Genomic DNA, 21,454 nt, shown 5'->3' with positions numbered 1-21,454 from the left:
GGCAGTGCCTCACCAATAATAATAATAATAATAATAATACATTTTACTTAAGTACATGTCTAAAACTCTACTTGCATATTACATTTAAGCGGGTGTCTCCTATGTACTGCAGAAAATAAAAAAAAGTGCTACAAACGTTGACCCAGATGTTCTTTAATGACACATCTATTCATGAGTTAACGTGCAAAAATTGAATAAATCCTCATCATTCTGCAGAATGTGTCTTTATCTCGCCCATAACTTACTTACTCATTTGCAGGAGCTATTTTTTTAAATTTTTTCTCAATAAGACTTTAAAATCTAGCCAAGTACACAATACTTTAAAGTAAACATATTTTAGTAAAAGTAAAGGTATACATTAAAAACAACTTTAAAAAAAACCAAAACAAATACACAAGAACACTAGTCAATTGCAAGAGTAAACAAAAGTAAATGTACAAAACCCAAAACCAGTGAAGTTGGCACGTTGTGTAAATGGTAAATAAAAACAGAATACAATGATTTGCAAATCCTTTCCAACCTATATTCAATTGAATAGACTGCAAAGACAAGATATTTAACGTTCAAACTGGTAAACTTTGTTATTTTTTGCAAATATTACCTCATTTGGAATTTGATGCCTGCAACATGTTTCAAAAAAGCTGACACAAGTGGCAAAATAGACTGAGAAAGTTGAGGAATGCTCATCAAACACTTATTTGGAACATCTCACAGGTGAACAGGCTAATTGGGAACAGGTGGGTGCCATGATTGGGTATAAAAGCAGTTTCCATGAAATGCTCAGTCATTCACAAACAAGGATGGGGCGAGGGTCGCCACTTTGTGAACAAATGCGTGAGCAAATTGTTAAACAGTTTAAGAACAACATTTTGTCAACGAGCTATTGCAAGGAATTTAGGGATTTCACCATCTACGGTTCGTAATATCATCAAAAGGTTCAGAGAATCTTGAGAAATCAGTGCACGTAAGCGATGATATTACGGACCTTTGATCCATCAGGCGGTACTGCATCAAAAAGCGACATCGGTGTGTAAAGGATATCACCACATGGGCTCAGGAACACTTCAGAAAACCACTGTCAGTAACCACAGTTCGTCGCTACATCTGTAAGTGCAAGTTAAAACTCTAGTATGCAAAGCAAAAGCCATTTATCAACAACACCCAGAAACGCCGCCGGCTTCGCTGGGCCCGAGCTCATCTAAGATGGACTGATGCAAAGTGGAAAAGTGTTCTGTGGTCTGACTAGTCCACATTTCAAATTGTTTTTGGAAACTGTGGACGTCAAGTCCTCCGGACCGAAGAGGAAAGGAACCATCCAGATTGTTCTAGGCGCAAAGTTGAAAAGCCAGCATCTGTGATGGTATGGGGGTGTATTAGTGCCCAATACATGGGTAACTTACACATCTGTGAAGGCACCATTAATGCTGAAAGGTACATACAGGTTTTGGAGCAACATAAGTTGCCATCCAAGCAACGTTATCATGGACGCCCCTGTTTATTTCGGCAAGACAATGCCAAGCCACATTCTGCACGTGTTACAACAGCGTGGCTTCATAAAATAATGCGGGTACTAGACTTGCCTGCCTGTAGTCTAGACCTGTCTCTCATTGAAAATGTGTGGGAAATTATGAAGCGTCAAAAATACCACAAGGGAGAACCCGGACTGTTGAACAACTTAAGTTGTACATCAAGCAAGAATGGGAAATAATTCCACCTCAAAAGCTTCAAAAATTGGTCTCCTCAGTTCCAAAACGTTTACTGAGTGTTGTTAAAAGGAAAGGCCATGTAACACAGTGGTAAAAATGTCCCAGTGCCAACTTTTTTGCAATGTGTTGCTGCCATTAAATTCTAAGTTAATGATTATTTGCAAAAAAAATGTAAGTTTCTTAGCTCGAACATTAAGTATCTTGTCTTTGCAGTCTTTTCAATTGAATATAAGTTGAAAAGGATTTGCAAATCATTGTATTCTGTTTTTATTTACCATTTACACAATGTGCCAACTTCGCTGGTTTTGGGTTTTGCAGTAAAAGTACAGGTATACATTAAAAACAACTTTAAAAAAAATACAAATACACAAGAACACCAGTCAACTGTAACAGTAAACGAAAGTAAATGTAATAGAATAGAACGTATAAACATTGCAGTTATTATGATGGTGCCCTCCTTATTATGAGTTTTTAAGGAGGACTTAAATAGAAATGCTTCTAAGTGTCTATTTGTCTCATTAAGGCTGGTGGATGTGAGTGGACATTCCGTTACTCTAACTAGTCACTCCACGACGGAAATATTGGCAATAACAGCATAGCCTGGCTGTTACTATAGTATGCAGAGCGAGGGTCGGTGCACAAATCATCTGCTTCTTGTTGATTCCTGAGAAGGACATAACGGCAGACGTGTTTAAAGAGTGAACGCCCACGCTTACCCCACACCCAAGTGGCCTTTACACACGCTCACCACCGTCAAATGGCCATTTTTGGCCCTGTAGACCGCCGACTCGTGGCCGCTCCGGAAGTCCACGAAGCCTTCCCTGCCGGGCTGGATGTCGAATCGCACGCTGCACACACAGTAACAACATCATCATTAATATGGTGTTAACATGGAGCCACAGTGACATCTCCTTACCTGCCCTGGACCACCTGGATTAGGTCCGACTTGTTGGTAATGACACACAGCTTGGTGAGGGCCTCAAACAGGAAGTCACACTGCAGAACAAGATCTCCCTATAAAGCAGACGCTAGTTACGGACGATAAAACGTCGGGTGCCTTAAAGTCAATGTGCATGATTTAAATTGAGCTCAACAAAAGTCTAAAACAGACCTGGGCAAAATACGAGTAAGATTTTCACGTTGTACATAATTTTTTTAGACCTTTAACATCAAAACCGTAGCCGCCATTATGATGTGCAGTCATACTTGCCAACCCTCCCGGATTTTCCGGGAGACTCCCGAAATTCAGCGCCTCTCCCGAAAACCTCCCGGGACAAATTTTCTCCCGAAAATCTCCCGAAATTCAGGCGGACCCTCCAGGTCCGCATTGGAGCAATGTTGTTGTAATATATTGAGTTGGAGGCAATAAACAGGCGAGGGGATGAAGTACTGTACGTCTCTTTACTGTAGACTTCAGAACAGACTCAGACACTTGACGTCAGGTGCGCAACACCACGTAAATCGTTGGCCAACCAAAAAGTAACCCCAGTACGCTATAGCCAACATTCACCAGGAGATGGCAACAGACAAACATAGATCACTCCATTACATTCCTCCCCTTTTATAAATGTAGAAGTTACTCAAAAGAAATAAACAACCCAACCAAAAAATGCAGCAGCTCAATTAAAAAACTGTACTTAAGCCACATTCTTTTTTTTTTTGTACTGAACTCTTAACCCTCATTTGTAAACAATAACATGCTTATTATACAAACAGTATTTGTACATCTTTAACACAGATTTGTATACTGTCTTCAGAGATTCAGTTTTTTTGGTGGTACTCGAAACCTTTCTGGGTACCTGCGGATCACTGGTGGGGTTTTTGTTGTGGGTGATCTGGGTTCTGATGATGGCAACTCAGCAGCCCTTGAATCTGGTTCAATGATGAGACTAGTTTGTGTCTGACTCACTGATGGTCCTGATGATGGAACTGAAACAGCACTGTCCAGTTGTACTGATGGCACACTTTCTGCAACTGGTGGAGACTAGATAACTGGCAGTCTCTCCATGTTTTCTCGCCATGGTAACATGTGATCCACATGCACTGTGCGCTGTCTCTGTCCCTCTTAATATATATATATATATATACATATACATATATATATATATAAGAAAATACTTCACTTTCAGTGAATTCTAGCTATATATATATACCGTATTTTCCGCACTATAAGGCGCACCTAAAAACCACAAATTTTCTCAAAAGCTGACAGTGCGCCTTATAACCCGGTGCGCTTTATATATGGATAAATATTAAGATTCATTTTCATAAAGTTTCGGTCTCGCAACTTCGGTAAACAGCCGCCATCTTTTTTCCCGGTAGAACAGGAAGCGCTTCTTCTTCTACGCAAGCAACCGCCAAGGTAAAAACCCGCCCCCATAGAACAGGAAGCGCTTCTTCTTCTACTGTAAGCAACCACCCGCCCGCGTAGAAGAAGAAAAAGCGCGCGGATATTATCATTTCCTTTGTGTGTTTACATCTGTAAAGACCACAAAATGGCTCCTACAAAGCGACAGGGATCCGGTTCATGAAAAGACGCAATCTCTCCATCCGCACACGGATTACTATTTCACAGCAACTGATATTCCTGTGAACCGCACTGTGGATACAACGGGAGCACGTACGGTGAATATTCGTACCACAGGGAATGAGAAGTCATCCTTCACTGTGGTTCTAGCTTGCCATGCTAATGGCCAGAAACTTCCACCCATGGTGATATTCAAAAGGAAGACCTTGCCAAAAGAGACCTTTCCAGCCGGCGTCATCATAAAAGCTAACTCGAAGGGATGGATGAAGAAAAGATGAGCGAGTGGTTAAGGTAAGTTTAAGTTTACGCGAAGAGGCCGGGTGGCTTTTTTCACGCAGCTTCGTCCATGTTGATATACGATTCCATGCGCGCCCACATCACGCTGGTTTTAATATATTATTAAAGTTTGACTGACCTATTTGACTGTTTTTTTGACATTCCTTTAGCGCAGTTAGATGCGGCTTACAACACGGGGCAGCTTATAGGTGGACAAAGTTTTGAAATATGCCGTTCATTGAAGGCGCGGCTTATAACCCAGGGCGCCTTATGGTGCGGAAAATACGGTATATATATATATATATATATATATATATATATATATATATATATATATATATATATATATATATACTGTGTATATATGTATATGAAATACTTGACTTGGTGAATTCTAGCTGTAAATATACTCCTCCCCTCTTAGCCCCACCCCGACCACGCCCCCACCTCCCGAAATCGGAGGTCTCAAGGTTGGCAAGTATGTGTGCAGTGCTGTTTTTAAATGATCGTAAGTCTTGAACTATACAAAGTATTTCAATGGGTGAAATCTGCACTTTTGGGTGTTATATGAGTTATTACGGTAATCTGCGTCACAGCAGCTCAGACGAGGAACAAAGCAGAGTGGGCGGGGTTTGTTTACAGAGCAGCCAGCCCGAAACGCATGGGTCAGGAACAGATGCGGAAGCACATTTTTACAACAAAGTTCTGCATAAAGGTGATAAAATATCATATTGTAGGTGTTTATTACACTTTGCATTCATATTTTGATGTTTGTTACATTTTTGTTTTGTTTTGCTTGATTGTAAAAGATGTCTATAGAGGAGCTGGTCTGAGAAGTAAAAGAGGAGCGATGTTCATATGTTGTTAATATTCAATGTTTTATTGTTCATAGTTAATATTGTAAATCCCACTTTCTTTATTTTAATGAACATTTTGGGTGTCCCATTCAGTGAAAAACTGTAAAATTTCATTCCGTTTTTATGAGGTGGTCTGTCATAACGGGCATTGTGACTTTTGCTATTAGTGTTCCTAAAAAAAGGGACCCAAACACACATACTGCACAGCAGATTTTTACAGCTAAATGTGTATATATAATTTATGCACACGTCCACATTGCCCCCAGACACATTTGTTCTCTCAATGTGGCCCCCGAGTCAAAATGTTTGCCCAGCTCTGGTCTAAAAGCAGGGGTATCAAACTCGTTTACATTGAGGGCCACATCGCAATCATGGCTGCCCTTAGAGGGACGCTTGTTACAGTGAATATATCCATCAGTAGTAAGTGCTCGTGCCTCACGGCGAGAAGGTCTTGGCTTCGATTCCGGGCCATTGTATTCTGGGCTAGGGGGCTTTCTGTGTATAGATTGCATGTTCTCCCCGTGACTGCGTGGTTGATTGGCAACACTAAATGGTCCCGAGTATGTGAATGTAAGTTTGAATGTTGTCTGTCTATCTGTGTTGGCCCTGCCATGTGGTGGCGACTTGTCCAGGGTGCAGCTGGGATAGGCTCCAGCACCCCCGCCATCCCGAGAGGGATAAGCGTGTGCTTTTTCTTTGGGTTTGAGTGGTATTTTTCAAAATAAAGAGTCGATTTAACAAGAGGGGTTACAAGAAAAAGCAAATGCAAAAAAAAAAAGGTTTTGTCTTCTTGTCTCTTATAAGTATTGTGAACGATAGGCAACATTTTTAAAAAGTGCATTTCCAGATAAACTTTATGTTTATCAGTCAATATAGATAAACATTTTTTTTATGTTTTATCTTAATGTTAAAGAAAAGCCAGTAGTTTATGGCAAAAACACAAAATATGCAACATTTTTCCCCAAAAACTATTAAAAGTGGAATATGTGATATGAAGTAATTGGAGCCTTTAATAGATCAATAATTCACAACAAGATTGATTTTGATTCATTATTTTTTTAGGAAAAAAACACTAAAAGAATCCAAAAGAGTCCCACTTATGAAAGTGTTAATAATAAGTAATATATTTTTCTTTTTTTACTTTCACCACTTAAATCTCTAGATCAACTTCCGATCTATCCGTTAATTATAAGTTATAATTTTTGTTTGTTTGTTAGTTTTATGACATTTTTGTCATAGAAAACTTTGTTTTTTTATGGCAAACACACAAAATATACAATATTTTCCCCAAATAATATTTTAAAGTGGAATATTTGATGTGAAGTAATTGGAGCCTTTAATAGGTCAATAATTCATAACAACATTGATTTTGAGTCATTGCCTTTTTAGCAAAAAAACAGTTGAAAAAAAACACTAAAAGTATCCAAAAGAGTGCATCATATGAAAGTGTTAAAAATAAGTCATATATTTCTCTTTTTTTACTTTCAACACTTAAATCTCTAGATTAACTTCAGATCTATCTGTTGATTTTCAGTTTTAATTTTGTTTATTTGCCATTTTCGTCATAGAAAACTTTGTTTTTTTTATGGCAAACACACAAAATATATCATATTTTCCCCAAACAATATTTTAAAGTGGAATATTTGATGTGAAGTAATTTGAGCTTCGAATGGGTCTATAATTCATAACAACACTGATTTTGATCGATTACTATTTTTTTAGCCATGACAGTTTTAAAGAAATAACCAGCCTGCATGGCAGCTTTGTGTTATCCGGGTCAACATTGCAACTTTTTATGATTATAATATGCATGAAAACACTCCTACACACATCACGCATGGGACGCTTTAGGAAGTAAGAATTGTTTTAGTTATATTGGCAACACTAAATTGGCCCTAGTGTGTGAAGGTGAGTGTGAATGTTGTCTGTCTATCTGTGTTGGCCCTGTGATGAGGTGGCGACTTGTCCAGGGTGTACACCGCTTTCCGCCCGAATGCAGCTGAGATAGGCTCCAGCACCCCCCGTGACCCCAAAAGGGACAAGTGGTAGAAAATGGATGGATATTGTAAAACTTAAAAACGTTGCTTGCAGTGATGAATGAATAATCCATACGAGTAGAAACGCTATGGACACTTGGAAGACGGAACAGAACTTCTATTTCCGGTTCAAAGCTCTAAACGGCAGGAACTCAACGCGGCAGCACCTGCAGTGAGCGAACTTGTCCAAAAGATGGCGCCATAGCACAAAAAATAACCCCCCATTTTTATAGTGTATTTGCACGTGTTTTATGAAAACTATTAAAGGGGAACATTATCACCAGACCTATGTTAGCGTCAATATATACCTTGATGTTGCAGAAAAAAGACCATATATTTTTTAAACCAATTTCCGAACTCTAAATGGGTGAATTTTGGCGAATTAAACGCCTTTATAATATTCGCTCTCGGAGCGATGACGTCACAACGTGGCGTCACATCTAGAAGCAACCCGCCATTTTCTCAAACACCGAGTCAAATCAGCTCTGTTATTTTCCGTTTTTTCGACTGTTTTCCGTACCTTGGAGACATCATGCCTCGTCGGTGTGTTGTCGGAGGGTGTAACAACACGAACAGGGACGGATTCAAGTTGCACCAGTGGCCCAAAGATGCGAAAGTGTCAAGAAATTGGACGTTTGTTCCGCACACTTTACCGACGAAAGCTATGCTACGACAGAGATGGCAAGAATGTGTGGATATCCTGCGACACTCAAAGCAGATGCATTTCCAACGATAAAGTCAAAGAAATCTGCCGCCAGACCCCCATTGAATCTGCCGGAGTGTGTGAGCAATTCAGGGACAAAGGACCTCGGTAGCACGGCAAGCAATGGCGGCAGTTTGTTACCGCAGACGAGCGAGCTAAACCCCCTATCGACCCGAGCTTCCCTGGCCTGCTGACATCAACTCCAAAACTGGACAGATCAGCTTTCAGGAAAATAGCGCGGATGAGGGTATGTCTACAGAATATATTAATTGATGAAAATTGGGCTGTCTGCACTCTCAAAGTGCATGTTGTTGCCAAATGTATTTCATATGCTGTAAACCTAGTTCATAGTTGTTAGTTTCCTTTCATGCCAAACAAACACATACCAATCGTTGGTTAGAAGGCGATCGCCGAATTCGTCCTCGCTTTCTCCCGTGTCGCTGGCTGTCGTGTCGTTTTCGCTTGCATACGGTTCAAACCGATATGGCTCAATAGCTTCAGTTTCTTCTTCAATTTCGTTTTCGCTACCTGCCTCCACACTACAACCATCCGTTTCAATACATGCGTAATCTGTTGAATCGTTTAAGCCGCTGAAATCCGAGTCTGAATCGGAGCTAATGTCGCTATAGCTTGCTGTTCTTTCCACCATGTTTGTTTGTGTTAGCTTCACTATGTGACGTCACAGGAAAATGGACGGGTGTTTATAACGATGGTTAAAATCAGGCACTTTGAAGCTTTTTTTAGGAATATTGCGTGATGAGTAAAATTTTGAAAAAAACTTCGAAAAATATAATAAGCCACTGGGAACTGATTTTTAATGGTTTTAACAATTCTGAAATTGTGATAATGTTCCCCTTTAACATTATGGCCATCAGTTAAGAAAACTCCAAGAATTACTTGCATTGAAAAAGGTGGCCTTTTACCATATCTGAGCCGAGGATGTCGTTGTGCAGCCCTTTGAGATATTTGTGACTAAGGGCTATTCAAGTCAACTTTGATTGATTGATTATGTTGGTTTTTTTTCCTAGTAGTATTTTTTAGAATGTTCCACGGGCCGTAAAATATTATCCGCGGGTCACTTTGGACACTCTTGCTACAAAGTCATACGCAAATACGGTGTTAGCTTTCATTGCTATGCTGATGACACCCAACTCTACATGCCCCTAAAGCTGACCAACACGCCGGATTGTAGTCAGCTGGAGGCGTGTCTTAATGAAATTAAACAATGGATGTCCGCTAACTTCTTGCAACTCAACGCCAAGAAAACGGAAATGCTGATTATCGGTCCTGCTAAACACCGACATTTATTTAATAATACCACCTTAACATTTGACAACCAAACAATTACACAAGGCGAATCAGTAAAGAATCTGGGTATCATCTTCCACCCAACTCTCTCGTTTGAATCACACATTAAGAGTGTTACTAAAACGGCCTTCTTTCATCTCCGTAATATCGCTAAAATTCGTTCTATTTTATCCACTAGCGACGCTGAGATCATTATTCATGCGTTCGTTACGTCTCGTCTCGACTACTGTAACGTATTATTTTCGGGTCTCCCTATGTCTAGCATTAAAAGATTACAATTGGTACAAAATGCGGCTGCTAGACTTTTGACAAGAACAAGAAAGTTTGATCATATTACGCCTATACTGGCTCACCTGCACTGGCTTCCTGTGCACTTAAGATGCGACTTTAAGGTTTTACTACTTACGTATAAAATACTACACGGTCTAGCTCCGTCCTATCTTGTCGATTGCATTGTACCATATGTCCCGGCAAGAAATCTGCGTTCAAAGAACTCCGGCTTATTAGTGATTCCCAGAGCCCAAAAAAAGTCTGCGGGCTATAGAGCGTTTTCTATTCGGGCTCCAGTACTATGGAATGCCCTCCCGGTAACAATTAGAGATGCTACCTCAGTAGAAGCATTTAAGTCCCATCTTGAAACTCATTTGTATACTCTAGCCTTTAAATAGCACCCCTGTTAGACCAGTTGATCTGCCGTTTCTTTTCTTTTCTCCTCTGCTCCCCTATTCCTTGTGGAGGGGGGGGGGGGGGCACAGGTCCGGTGGCCATGGATAAAGTGCTGGCTGTCCAGAGTCGGGACCCGGGGTGGACCACTCGCCTATGCATCGGCTGGGAACATCTCTGCGCTGCTGACCCGTCTCCGCTCGGGATGGTGTCCTGCTGGCCCCACTATGGACTGGACTCTTACTATTATGTTGGATCCACTATGGACTGGACTCTCACAATATTATGTCAGACCCACTCGACATCCATTGCTTTCAGTCTCCCCTAGAGGGGGGGGGGGGTTACCCACATATGCGGTCCTCTCCAAGGTTTCTCATAGTCATTCACATCGACGTCCCACTGGGGTGAGTTTTTCCTTGCCCTTATGTGGGCTTTGTACCGAGGATGTCGTTGTGGCTTGTGCAGCCTTTTGAGACACTTGTGATTTAGGGCTATATAAATAAACATTGATTGATTGATTGAAAGTCTAATAAGCCCAGACAATGTAAATCATCAGAAGGAAGTTCAGGTACAGGCTTTAAAACACACCAACGCATCATCCTATCTACCTTCTGTTTGATGTCATCACATGCAACATGGAGGATCAGGAAGTTGTCACTCAGGTTGCTGACGGAAACGCCTGAATAAAAAAAGAAGACACGTGTCGCCGCTTCCCTTACATAGTCTGTTTAATCCCCCTGCTTGTTACCTTTCAGCGAGCTGTAATCAATCCTCTGCTTGATCTTGGCCTCCTCCACGAGATAGGCGGCTTCCTGAGTGAAGACGAGCTGCCGCGGATGAGGCCTGAAGCCGTTCCTGTCATACTTGACCACGGGGACGGCGTACTTGACGCGCTCGTGACGAATCGCTTGCATGACTTTCATGCTTATGTCTTCAGTGCCTTATTTGAATAGACGCAAGTACAAATGGCGAGTGATGGTTTAAGATTAGAGAGGAAATAACAACACAGTCTCACCTATCCTGGTGTCCAGGAAGGGTCTGCACACACTGAAGGGGTAGTTCTCCTTTTTGTCTTTGAACATGCAGCCGCTCTGGACTTTTAACTCAAGCTGCAAACAAATTGTAATGATGAAGAATAACTTCATAATGGGAGTTATTTTAAAGTGTATGGGATTGTACCTGTGCTTTCCTCTCCTCTGTCATTCCTTGGACGTACTTACGGACCATGTGGCGAATGTAGAGCTTTTTTAGGAACTGGGACGCCTGCACAACGGACAAAATATTATTGTTAGAATAATTGTTTCTAAGTTATCACAAAAACTTTGTGTTACATTGAGTGCCCCGGTGAGAAGCAAAAGCTGTCTTTGAAACCTACCAAGAAGAAGGCTTGTAAAACTCCACTGTGTAGGGGGGAAGCAACATGAAGGTGTTCTGTTTTCTTTCATGTATTGTAATCAATAGAAAGATATTGTTGTAACTCAAGGACTACAAAGCGGAGAGAAGGCAGGATCTGCCCAAGTTCCAGACGACCCCTTTTTGAACCTCCTTTTTCAGCTGTTTTACGAACCTCTTTTTGAACTGTTTTACGGACCACTTTTTAAACTCTTTTACGACCTCTTTTTTGAACCGACCCTTTCTGTGAACTGTTTACGACCTTTTCTGTGAAGTGCTTATGACCCTCGTCTTTTAGAAACAGCTATGGTGGTCAGGGAAGGTCCAAATAAAAGAAGGAGGCGTGCAATCTTTTGGCAGAGCGTAGTGACACTGTACAAGGGTACAGATGTCCAAGCGTCTCTCCTCAAATTGAGCCAAATTGAATTCTGACTCTGTTTAATTCTTTGCTTCTTGTCTTGTTTAATAGATGTCATCAGTGTTTGAACCTGACAATTATCACAGCAAATTATTGTCGAGCTATTCTTTGCGATACAGGAGCATCAAATATTTGTGCCAATTGTAACAAATAATGACACATTTTTATTTTTCATTTCATTCTTTTGCATTTCATGACTCCCGGAGATGTTCCTACAAAAAAAGGGTATTTAAAAAAAAATTAATGATTAATAAATATTAAAATAGAATAATTAATTAATGTTGTCAAACATATTTTCAAAATAAAATTACAGAAAACAGAATACAATCAAAAAAAAAGTTGTAGCAGTAAAATGTATAATTCGTAGACATACTAGTATCTAGTAAATAAGCCCAAACCCATTTGTAGAAAATATTTTGAATAAATCATTAAAATGTTATATTTTTCTTTAGTGTATTTTTTGTTTCACAAGAGTTAGTTACACAGCTATCAACAAGCAATGTAGTAATTTTTTTCATAACTTATTTTTACTTTTATTCCTATTTTTACCTAACCTCTGTGTCATGACCTGTTGGCCAGGACATAGCATTAGTCTTACAATGTTTAAGTCTACAGGTCTGTTCCCAGCACCACTTGATTTCTTTTGTTTATGTTTTGTTGCCGGGGTTTCGAGCAGTATGCGTCGGCATTTACTTTGTGATTAGTGTTATCACCTGTGTGGTGTAACCACGCCCCTAATTTATACCTGCCTTACGATTCACTCGGCCTGGGTTTCTTGTTCGCCACTGGTGACTGTTTACATTTGCGGTTTTTTTTTTTCTATGCTATGCTGAAGCTTTATGTTTGCTTGTTTTCTTTTCGCTATGCTAATTTAGCTTGTGTTGCTACACTCCGCCTGCGCTCAGAGACACACGCGCTGTGGTGTTTTGCTGTGGGTTTGGAATGAAAACATCCTTCTCACCTTCAAGCTGCTTCCTGCCATTCCGTCTGCATCTTGGGGACATGACTTTTGCAGACTTGCAACCCAATCGCAACACTCTGTAATTATTGTGTCTATTTTATGTTTTTATATATGATCATTTTGGTATTTTAGTGCAGTCTGTCTCCTGTGTTGGTTAGCCAAATACAATTGTCCACCTTGTGGACAGTAAATTATTTATTATATTCTATTATCTTCTAATCCATTCTATTCTATTCATATACAAAACCCAAAACCAGTGAAGTTGGCACGTTGTGTGTGGCACAGGGGCATTTTTACCACTGTGTTACATGGCCTTTCCTTTTAACAAAACTCAGTAAACGTTTGGGAACTGAGGAGACCAATTTTTGAAGCTTTTCAGGTGGAATTCTTTCCCATTCTTGCTTGATGTACAGCTTAAGTTGTTCAACAGTCCGGGGTCTCCGTTGTGGTATTTTAGGCTTCAGAATGCGCCACACATTTTCAATGGGAGACAGGTCTGGACTACAGGCAGGCCAGTCTAGTACCCGCACTCTTTTACTATGAAGCCACGCTGTTGTAACATGTTGCTTGGCATTGTCTTGCTGAAATAAGCAGGGGCGTCCATGATAACATTGCTTGGATGGAAACATATGTTGCTCCAAAACCTGTATGTACCTTTCAGCATTAATGGTGCCTTCACAGATGTGTAAGTTACCCATACCCTGGGCACTAATACACCCCCATACCATCACAGATGCTGGCTTTTCAACTTTGTGCCTAGAACAATCCGGATGGTTCTTTTCCCATTTTGTTTCAGAAGAAACAACGTCCACAATTTCCAAAAACAATTTGAAATGTAGACTCATCAGACGACAGAAAACTTTTCCACTTTGCATCAGTCCATTTTAGATGAGCTCGAGCCCAGCAAAGCCGGCGGCGTTTCTGGGTGTTGTTGATAAATGGCTTTGGCTTTGCATAGTAGAGTCTTAACTTGCACTTACAGATGTTGCGACAAACTGTAGTTACTGACAGTGGTTTTCTGAAGTGTTCCTGACCCTGAATATAGGTTGAAAGGATTTGCAAATCATTGTATTCTGCTTTTATTTATGATTTACACAACGTGCCAACTTCACTGGTTTTGGGTTTTGTATTACTGTATATGGCACAATGCTGTATCATCATAAGTTACTGTTGAAGCAGCTTGTGCCGCACACACACACACACACACACACACGAGCACACACCTCGTTCATTACAGGCGCAGGGGTGGGCCAAGAGTCTTTTTCCAGGACCGTCTTTGGGAGGTTCTCCTTGAGCCGAGTCAAATAGTTTTGCCTCACGTATGCCAGGTACTCTCTATTGTCAGCGCTGGAAGGATCATTTCTGGTCATGAAACCTTTAATGAACCTACAACACATTGGAATTCATTTCAACTGTTGCTGCCATCTTGACCGAAAGCACCACTAGTCGTCATGTGTACCTCTTGATGATCCGAACTGCCCATTCCCTCTTTTCTCGCTCCTTTCTCGCCATCATGCCTCGGAAGCAGTTCTCGATCTTAGTGGCTGTTTACGTGAAGGCAAAGAGAGATCAAGTAAATGTGTCCGCCTCACATGATACACTTGTGCAAGCGTTCAAAAAAACACTCACCGGCCTCTTTCTGCTTCTGGTAGTCGCCTTTCACGCGGTAGCCTTTGTATTTGGCCTGAATCCTTGTAGCTGCAAAAACGAATCTTCTCTAAGTGCTACATTACAGTCGAGTGGTCGTTCATGGACTCTGCTCCACTTGGAGCGATGGGTATTGGTGGCCCCAGAAATACAGCGGTCCCTTTGTTAAAGCTTTGCTTGACAAAGTTTTGACTAGAGATGTTCGATAATATCTTACTATGAAGCCACGCTGTTGTAACACGTGGCTTGGCATTGTCTTGCTGAAATAAGCAGGGGCGTCCATGATAACATTGCTTGGATGAAAACATATGTTGCTCCAAAACCTGTATGTACCTTTCAGCATTAATGGTGCCTTCACAGATGTGTAAGTTACCCATGCCATGGGCACTTATCGGCTGATAAATGCTTTAAAATGTAATATCGGAAATTATCGGTATCGCTTTCAAAAAGTAAAATGTATGACATTTTAAAATGCCGCTGTATGGAGTGGTACACGGACGTAGGGAGAAGTACAGAGCAGTTGCGTCTCCCAGTCATACTTGCCAACCCTCCCGATTTTTCCGGGAGACTCCCGAATTTCAGTGTCCCTCCCGAAAATCTCCCGGGGCAACCATTCTCCCGAATTTCTCCCGATTTCCACCCAGACAACAATATTAGGGGCGTGCCTTAAAGGCACTGCCTTTGCGTGCCGGCCCAATCACATAATATCTACGGCTTTTCACACACACAAGTGAATGCGAGGCATACTTGGTCAACAGCCATACAGGTCACACTGAGGGTGGCCGTATAAACAACTTTAACACTGTTACAAATATGCGCCACACTGTGAACCCACACCAAACAAGAATGACAAACACATTTCGGGAGAACATCCGCACCGTAACAAAACATAAACACAACAGAACAAATACCCGGAACCCCTTGCAGCACTAACTCTTCCGGGACGCTACAATATACGCCCCTGCTACCCCCTAACCCCCCTTACCTCAACCTCCTCATGCTCTCTCAGGGAGAGCAAGTCCCAAATTCCAAGCTGCTGTTTTGAGGCATGTTAAAAAAAATAATGCACTTTGTGACTTCAATAATAAATATGGCAGTGCCATGTTGGCAATTTTTTCCATAACTTGAGTTGATTTATTTTGGAAAACCTTGTTACATTGTTTAATGCATCCAGCGGGGCATCACAACAAAATTAGGCATAATAATGTGTTAATTCTACAACTGCATATATCAGTATCGGTTGATATCGGAATCTGTACTTAAGAGTTGGACAATATCGGAATATTGGATATTGGCAAAAAAGCCAGGTGGGCGGGGTTGGGGAGGGCGGGGTTGAGATTAGGGAGTAGTGGGGGGTGTATATTGTAGCATCCCGGAAGAGTTAGTGCTGCAAGGGGTTCGGGGTATTTGTTCTGTTGTGATTATGTTGTGTTACGATGCGGATGTTCTCCCGAAATGTGTTTGTCATTCTTGTTTGGTGTGGGTTCACAGTGTGGCGCATATTTGTAACAGTGTTGAAGTTGTTTATACGGCCACCCTCAGTGTGACCTGTATGGCTGTTGACCAAGTATGCCTTGCATTCACTTGTGTGTGTGAAAAGCCGTAGATATTACGTGACTGGACCGGCACGCAAAGGCAGTGCCTTTAAGGTTTATTGGCGCTCTGTACTTCTCAATATGTCCGTGTACACAGCGGCGTTTTAAAAAGTCATAAATTTTACTTTTTGAAACCGATACCGATAATTTTGAAACCGATTCCGATAATTTCCGATATTACATTTTAAAACATTTATCGGCCGATAATATCGGCAGTTCGATATTATCAGACACCCCTAACTAATACCATACAACCCTAATAATCACACACTCAGAGGGGCTGCACTATACACTTCTGACTCACCTAGCTTATGTTTGCACACTTGAAAGGCGTCTTCCGTTGCAAACAGAGTTTCCGGATGGCGGATGAAAATCTTTGTCCTCAAGGAGGTGAGGAGACATAATATTAAGACTAGTATTTTACCCCGAGGTATGAATATGTGATTGTCTTACCTGCCCATCTTGTACTCATCAGGTTTGTAGCCCAGATGCTTGATTAGGCACTGCACACCTTCCGCAGCGGTACCTTTCCAGTTGGGCCAGGTGTCCGGACATAAGGCCTTGTACCTGCGGAAAGGAGACAATAGGAGAAGGAATTCAAACAAGAGTTTGTGCTTAGCTTACCTCTGGAGGAAGATCTCATATTTTCGGCGGTACGCAAACCCCGCACGCCGCACCCTCAGGTGCTCCATCAGGCCCAGGTACTTGACCTGATGTCGCACCAGCACTTCATCAAAGCGTCCTATAAGCGGGAGAGGGGAATCGTCTGAATTTTGTGGCAAAGATGCTAAAGTGCAGTGTATTCCGTCTCACCCGGGAGTTTGGCTTCATTGGGTTTGATGCAGCGGATGTACCAAGGCTCTTTGGTCATTAGGATCTCGGTCAGGCCCACCAGGCTGCTCTTGAACTGGGTCACCACCTGCAGGGAAGAACAAGACCTTGTAGTGACGTTTATGACGCGCAAAGGTAAGAAAGTTAACATCTCTTACAGTTTCAGGTCTCCTCTTTCGGTCCGGCTCGGTCGAAGGAAAACAATGTTTGATGATAGCATTTTTCGACTGTTGCATAACCTTAAAAAAGAAAGATATTTATTATTATCGCTCCAATATATCAAGCCTCGTGAGACATTTTTTGAGACAGAACATGAAGCACTTCAATTATAAAAAAGATAAACATAAAAAAGTATAAGTTAAAGTTAAAGTTAAAGTACCAATGATTGTCGCACACACCCTAGGTGTGGTGAAATTTGTCCTCTGCATTTGACCCATCCCTTTGATCACCCCCTGGGAGGTGAGGGGAGCAGTGAGCAGCAACGGTGGCCGCGCCCGGGAATAATTTTTGGTGATTTAACCCCCAATTCCAACCCTTGATGCTGAGTGCCAAGCAGGGAGGTAATGGGTCCCATTTTTATAGTCTTTGGTATGACTCGGCCGGGGTTTAAACTTACGACCTACTGATCTCAGGGAGAACACTCTAACCACTAAGCCACTGAGTAGTATAATATTGATATATGGTATATAATGAAAATATTGCATTAAAACATAACAAATGGAATAACAATCATTCATGTTTTTATTTGTATTATATTCATTAACCATATTAACATCTTAGCCATAGGACTGGGGCCCATTGTTGGGCCGCAAGCGCTCCAGAGAATGCCACCAAAAAATATTTGTTTCTCAGCTGTGGGCCACGGCGGTAGTCAGTTGCAATACTCTTTCCCACCACATGTGGCAGTAATGACAATATTCAAACAAACAGAAGACGTCTGGAGCTAAAGTCAAAGAAAAGTTTCTTAAAACCTCTAAAGGCTTAGTGGCCACATGCGTGGACAGCACCTTTTAGCTCTTATTTCCTTAAATTGTGTACACTACTGAATCGGGGTCTTATGGCCGCTTATGTGGACACTTATACTGCCATCTGGTGGTGTCAGAAGAGTATAACATACAATGGAATTTGGGAAAAAAAGTGTAAAAAGAAGATTTAGCATGTCACTAAACATGAAGTACACGTTTGTGTACTTATGGACTAAGTACATCATATCAGAAGATGATTCTTAGTTTTTATTCTAATTAGGGTCCAATAAGCCCAAATAGCAAAGAGAAATAAAAAAAGCATGTAAGCAAACAGCTTGGGCCTAAAGAGGTTAAGCGCAAAAATTTTGACTAAAGGGGTGAAGCTGTATGTTCATTATCAATTTATTTTATTATTTATTTAAATGTATTTTTCGGTAGTCATTTATGAGTCCCTTTATATTTATATAGCGCTTTTCTCGAGTGACTCAAAGCGCTTTACCTTCTTATGCAGTTTATTTGATTAGTACTTCTTTTTCTAATCAGCCTGACCTAAGTCTAAGGTTTATATGTTAAATAAATAATCATCTTTGTGATTAACACATGGTTTCATATCAAGTGACGGGGTTGTAAACTGTAAGTAGGTTAGAAGTAGTTATTAAATAGGGCTAGAATTAAAAGTAAGATTACTAATTCAGTGTTAATATTTGAGTGGGCCACAGGCCCCTTGGTAGTGTAAAAGTTGGCACCCAAGCTCACCAAGGTTAAGAACCTCTATATTACATTATATTTACTTTTTATTAATAAATAATCATTAATTAAAACATAATGTCCATAGTATGTTACAGTTCGGGCAATAAATTCACCATACAATTAAACATGAATTAATTACCACAGTAATATAAAACAATTGTAAGAAATTACCTCTTTTCCATTTTGATACAAAAGGTCGTTGTTTTTGTCCAGAAATCCTGAAAAACATCATGTTAGACTTAAATTAGCATTGCACATAAAATGTACTCTTGCGGGACAATTCATTAGGCACACCTGCACATTCTATTTTAAAGGGGTCATATTATTTTCTACATTTAAAACACTTCCTTGCAGGTCTGCATGACATGTAATGGGGGTTCTTTGGACAAAGGTTTGCATAAATTATGTTTGACAGACCATTTTCAAGCCACTTTCTGTTTTGTGGGCAGTCTTATTTACGTGCCTACACTTCGAAAGCGTCTAAGTTGGAACTATTTGTGTTAGAAATGGATGTGTTTGTACGAGCCAGTCTGCCCCAAAAGAGAATAGCGAAAGAGAAGGAGCATGGTGACTACAGCGTCGGACTATAATGGCAGACCCGTACAAAGCCCTTTGGGTAAATTTATTCCATATTTGGATAATCCGCTGAAGTCATTGGTGCAAAAAAAGGTCACAGGTTTTGACAATTCATAACGGCTCGTTGGGCGGACGCATGAAGGAAGGCAAGATTGTTTTATAAATATCCCCGCCATGCTTCAACGGTTTGATTTCAAATTTTCGGGACTTATGTAGAACCCACACACACAAAAACAGGTACCAATAGGTAAGAAAAGTTGGTTTTGCATGACACAGCCCCTTTAATGAGATCAATACAGGAGCTAATCAGTAAGCATAGAAGCCTTTTTTTCCCCCTAAATGTTACCCTTCAACTAGATGAGGCAATTCCTGAAGGAATTGCATGAGAATGCTCTAATGCTGAAGTTCAACTGAAATCCTGGAATTTTTTTTAGAATTGTTCAAGTAGAACACACTATTCCCAAACAGGCTGAATATTTTGAAGTTGGAACAGTTTGAATCAGATGAAAAATGTGGTATTTGTGGAACTTTGAAAAATGTCCCATTGATTTCAATGGGAACTTACCAAAAAATTGGGAATTTCGGGAAAAGCGGGAATTTTTTTGAAAATGGTAAAAAAAAACTTGAATGGTCTGAATGAGTTGAAATGGCTGGTTTTGGAATTTTTCAAATCGGTCGAGAAATGTTGATGTAGCAACATGTTGAATTGAGAAATGGTATTACGGAATTCCTGGAATTTCGGGAAAACCGGGAATTTTTCCAGGTCAAAAAACAACATTGTTTTTGTCCTGATTAAGAGGAATGTTTTGACCGTAGAACGGTTGAAATGCGTTGAAAAATGTGGAAGGAGTAGTCGCCAAAAAAAAGAGTGGAAATAGGGCTTTGGAAAACCAGGAATTCTGGAAAATCCTGGAATTTTTTTGGAACTTGGAAAGAAGGTATTTAACATTTCCAGGATGGTGGAATGTGTTGAAGGTGGAACAGTTTGAATAGGTTGAAAAATGTGGGAGTTGTGGAACTTTGAAAAATGTCCCATTGATTTCAATGGGAATTTCCCAAAAATGTGGGAATTCGAGGAAAAGCGGGATTTTTTTTTTGAATTGGTAAAAAACTTGAATGGTCTGAATGAGTTGAAATGGTTGGTGTTGGAATTTTTCAAATCGGTCGAGAAATGTTGATGTAGCCACATGTTGTATTGAGAAATGGTATTACGGAATTCCGGGAATTTCGGGAAAACCGGTAATGTTTCCAGTTCAAAAAACAACTTTGATTTTGTCCTGATTAAGAGGAATGTTTTGACCGCAGAACGGTTGAAATGCGTTGAAAAATGTGGAAGGAGTAGTCGCCAAAAGAAAAGAGTGGAAATAGGGCTTTGGAAAACCAGGAATTCTGGAAAATGCTGGAATTTTTTGGAGCTTGGAAAGAAAATATTTAAAATTTCCAGAATGGTGGAATGTGTTGAAGGTAAAATGGTTTGAATAGGTTGAAAAATGTGGGAGTTGTGGAAGTTTGAAAAATGTCCCATTGATTTCAATAGGAATTTCCCAAAAATGTGGGAATTCCAGGAAAAGCGGGATTTTTTTTTGAATTGGTAAAAAACTTGAATGGTCTGAATGAGTTGAAATGGTTGGTGTTGGAATTTTTCAAATCGGTCGAGAAATGTTGATGTAGCCACATGTTGTATTGAGAAATGGTATTACGGAATTCCTGGAATTTCGGGAAAACCGGTAATGTTTCCTGTTCAAAAAACAACTTTGTTTTTGTCCTGATTAAGAGGAATGTTTTGACCGCAGAACGGTTGAAATGCGTTGAAAAATGTGGAAGGAGTAGTCGCCAAAAAAAAAGAGTGGAAATAGGGCTTTGGAAAACCAGGAATTCTGGAACATCCTGGAATTTTTTTGGAACTTGGAAAGAAGGTATTTAACATTTCCAGGATGGTGGAATGTGTTGAAGGTGGAACAGTTTGAATAGGTTGAAAAATGTGGGAGTTGTGGAACTTTGAAAAATGTCCCATTGATTTCAATAGGAATTTCCCAAAAATGTGGGAATTCCAGGAAAAGCGGGATTTTTTTTTGAATTGGTAAAAAACTTGAATGGTCTGAATGAGTTGAAATGGCTGGTTTTGGAATGTTTCAAATCGGTCGAGAAATGTTGATGTAGCAACATGTTGTATTGAGAAATGGTATTACGGAATTCCTGGAATTTCGGGAAAACCGGGAATGTTTCCAGTTCAAAAAACAACT

At 40.5% G+C, this 21,454-nt stretch overlaps 1 protein-coding gene across 1 annotated transcript in view; it reads right to left on the bottom strand.

The window, feature by feature from the left end:
• Positions 1-2,036: 2,036 nt before the first annotated feature.
• myo1hb (myosin IHb) overlaps positions 2,037-21,454 on the bottom strand; it is a 61,499-nt gene continuing 42,081 nt past the window's right edge. Inside the window, exons 16-31 of the mRNA XM_061927232.1 lie at positions 18,807-18,853; positions 17,079-17,159; positions 16,903-17,008; positions 16,714-16,831; positions 16,543-16,656; positions 16,394-16,470; positions 14,477-14,545; positions 14,307-14,391; positions 14,071-14,233; positions 11,256-11,339; positions 11,092-11,185; positions 10,825-11,016; positions 10,685-10,755; positions 2,623-2,720; positions 2,455-2,554; positions 2,037-2,370 (exon numbers count right to left, since the gene is read on the bottom strand). Coding sequence (XP_061783216.1) covers positions 2,350-2,370; positions 2,455-2,554; positions 2,623-2,720; positions 10,685-10,755; positions 10,825-11,016; positions 11,092-11,185; positions 11,256-11,339; positions 14,071-14,233; positions 14,307-14,391; positions 14,477-14,545; positions 16,394-16,470; positions 16,543-16,656; positions 16,714-16,831; positions 16,903-17,008; positions 17,079-17,159; positions 18,807-18,853 — 1,520 coding nt within the window. The 3' untranslated portion in view covers positions 2,037-2,349. The remainder of the gene's footprint in view (positions 2,371-2,454; positions 2,555-2,622; positions 2,721-10,684; positions 10,756-10,824; positions 11,017-11,091; positions 11,186-11,255; positions 11,340-14,070; positions 14,234-14,306; positions 14,392-14,476; positions 14,546-16,393; positions 16,471-16,542; positions 16,657-16,713; positions 16,832-16,902; positions 17,009-17,078; positions 17,160-18,806; positions 18,854-21,454) is intronic.

Source organism: Nerophis lumbriciformis, linkage group LG32 (genome assembly GCF_033978685.3).
Source record: "Nerophis lumbriciformis linkage group LG32, RoL_Nlum_v2.1, whole genome shotgun sequence".
In the NCBI taxonomy this organism is placed as follows: Eukaryota; Metazoa; Chordata; class Actinopteri; order Syngnathiformes; family Syngnathidae; genus Nerophis; species Nerophis lumbriciformis.
This window is presented reverse-complemented; position numbering and strand designations above follow the sequence as displayed.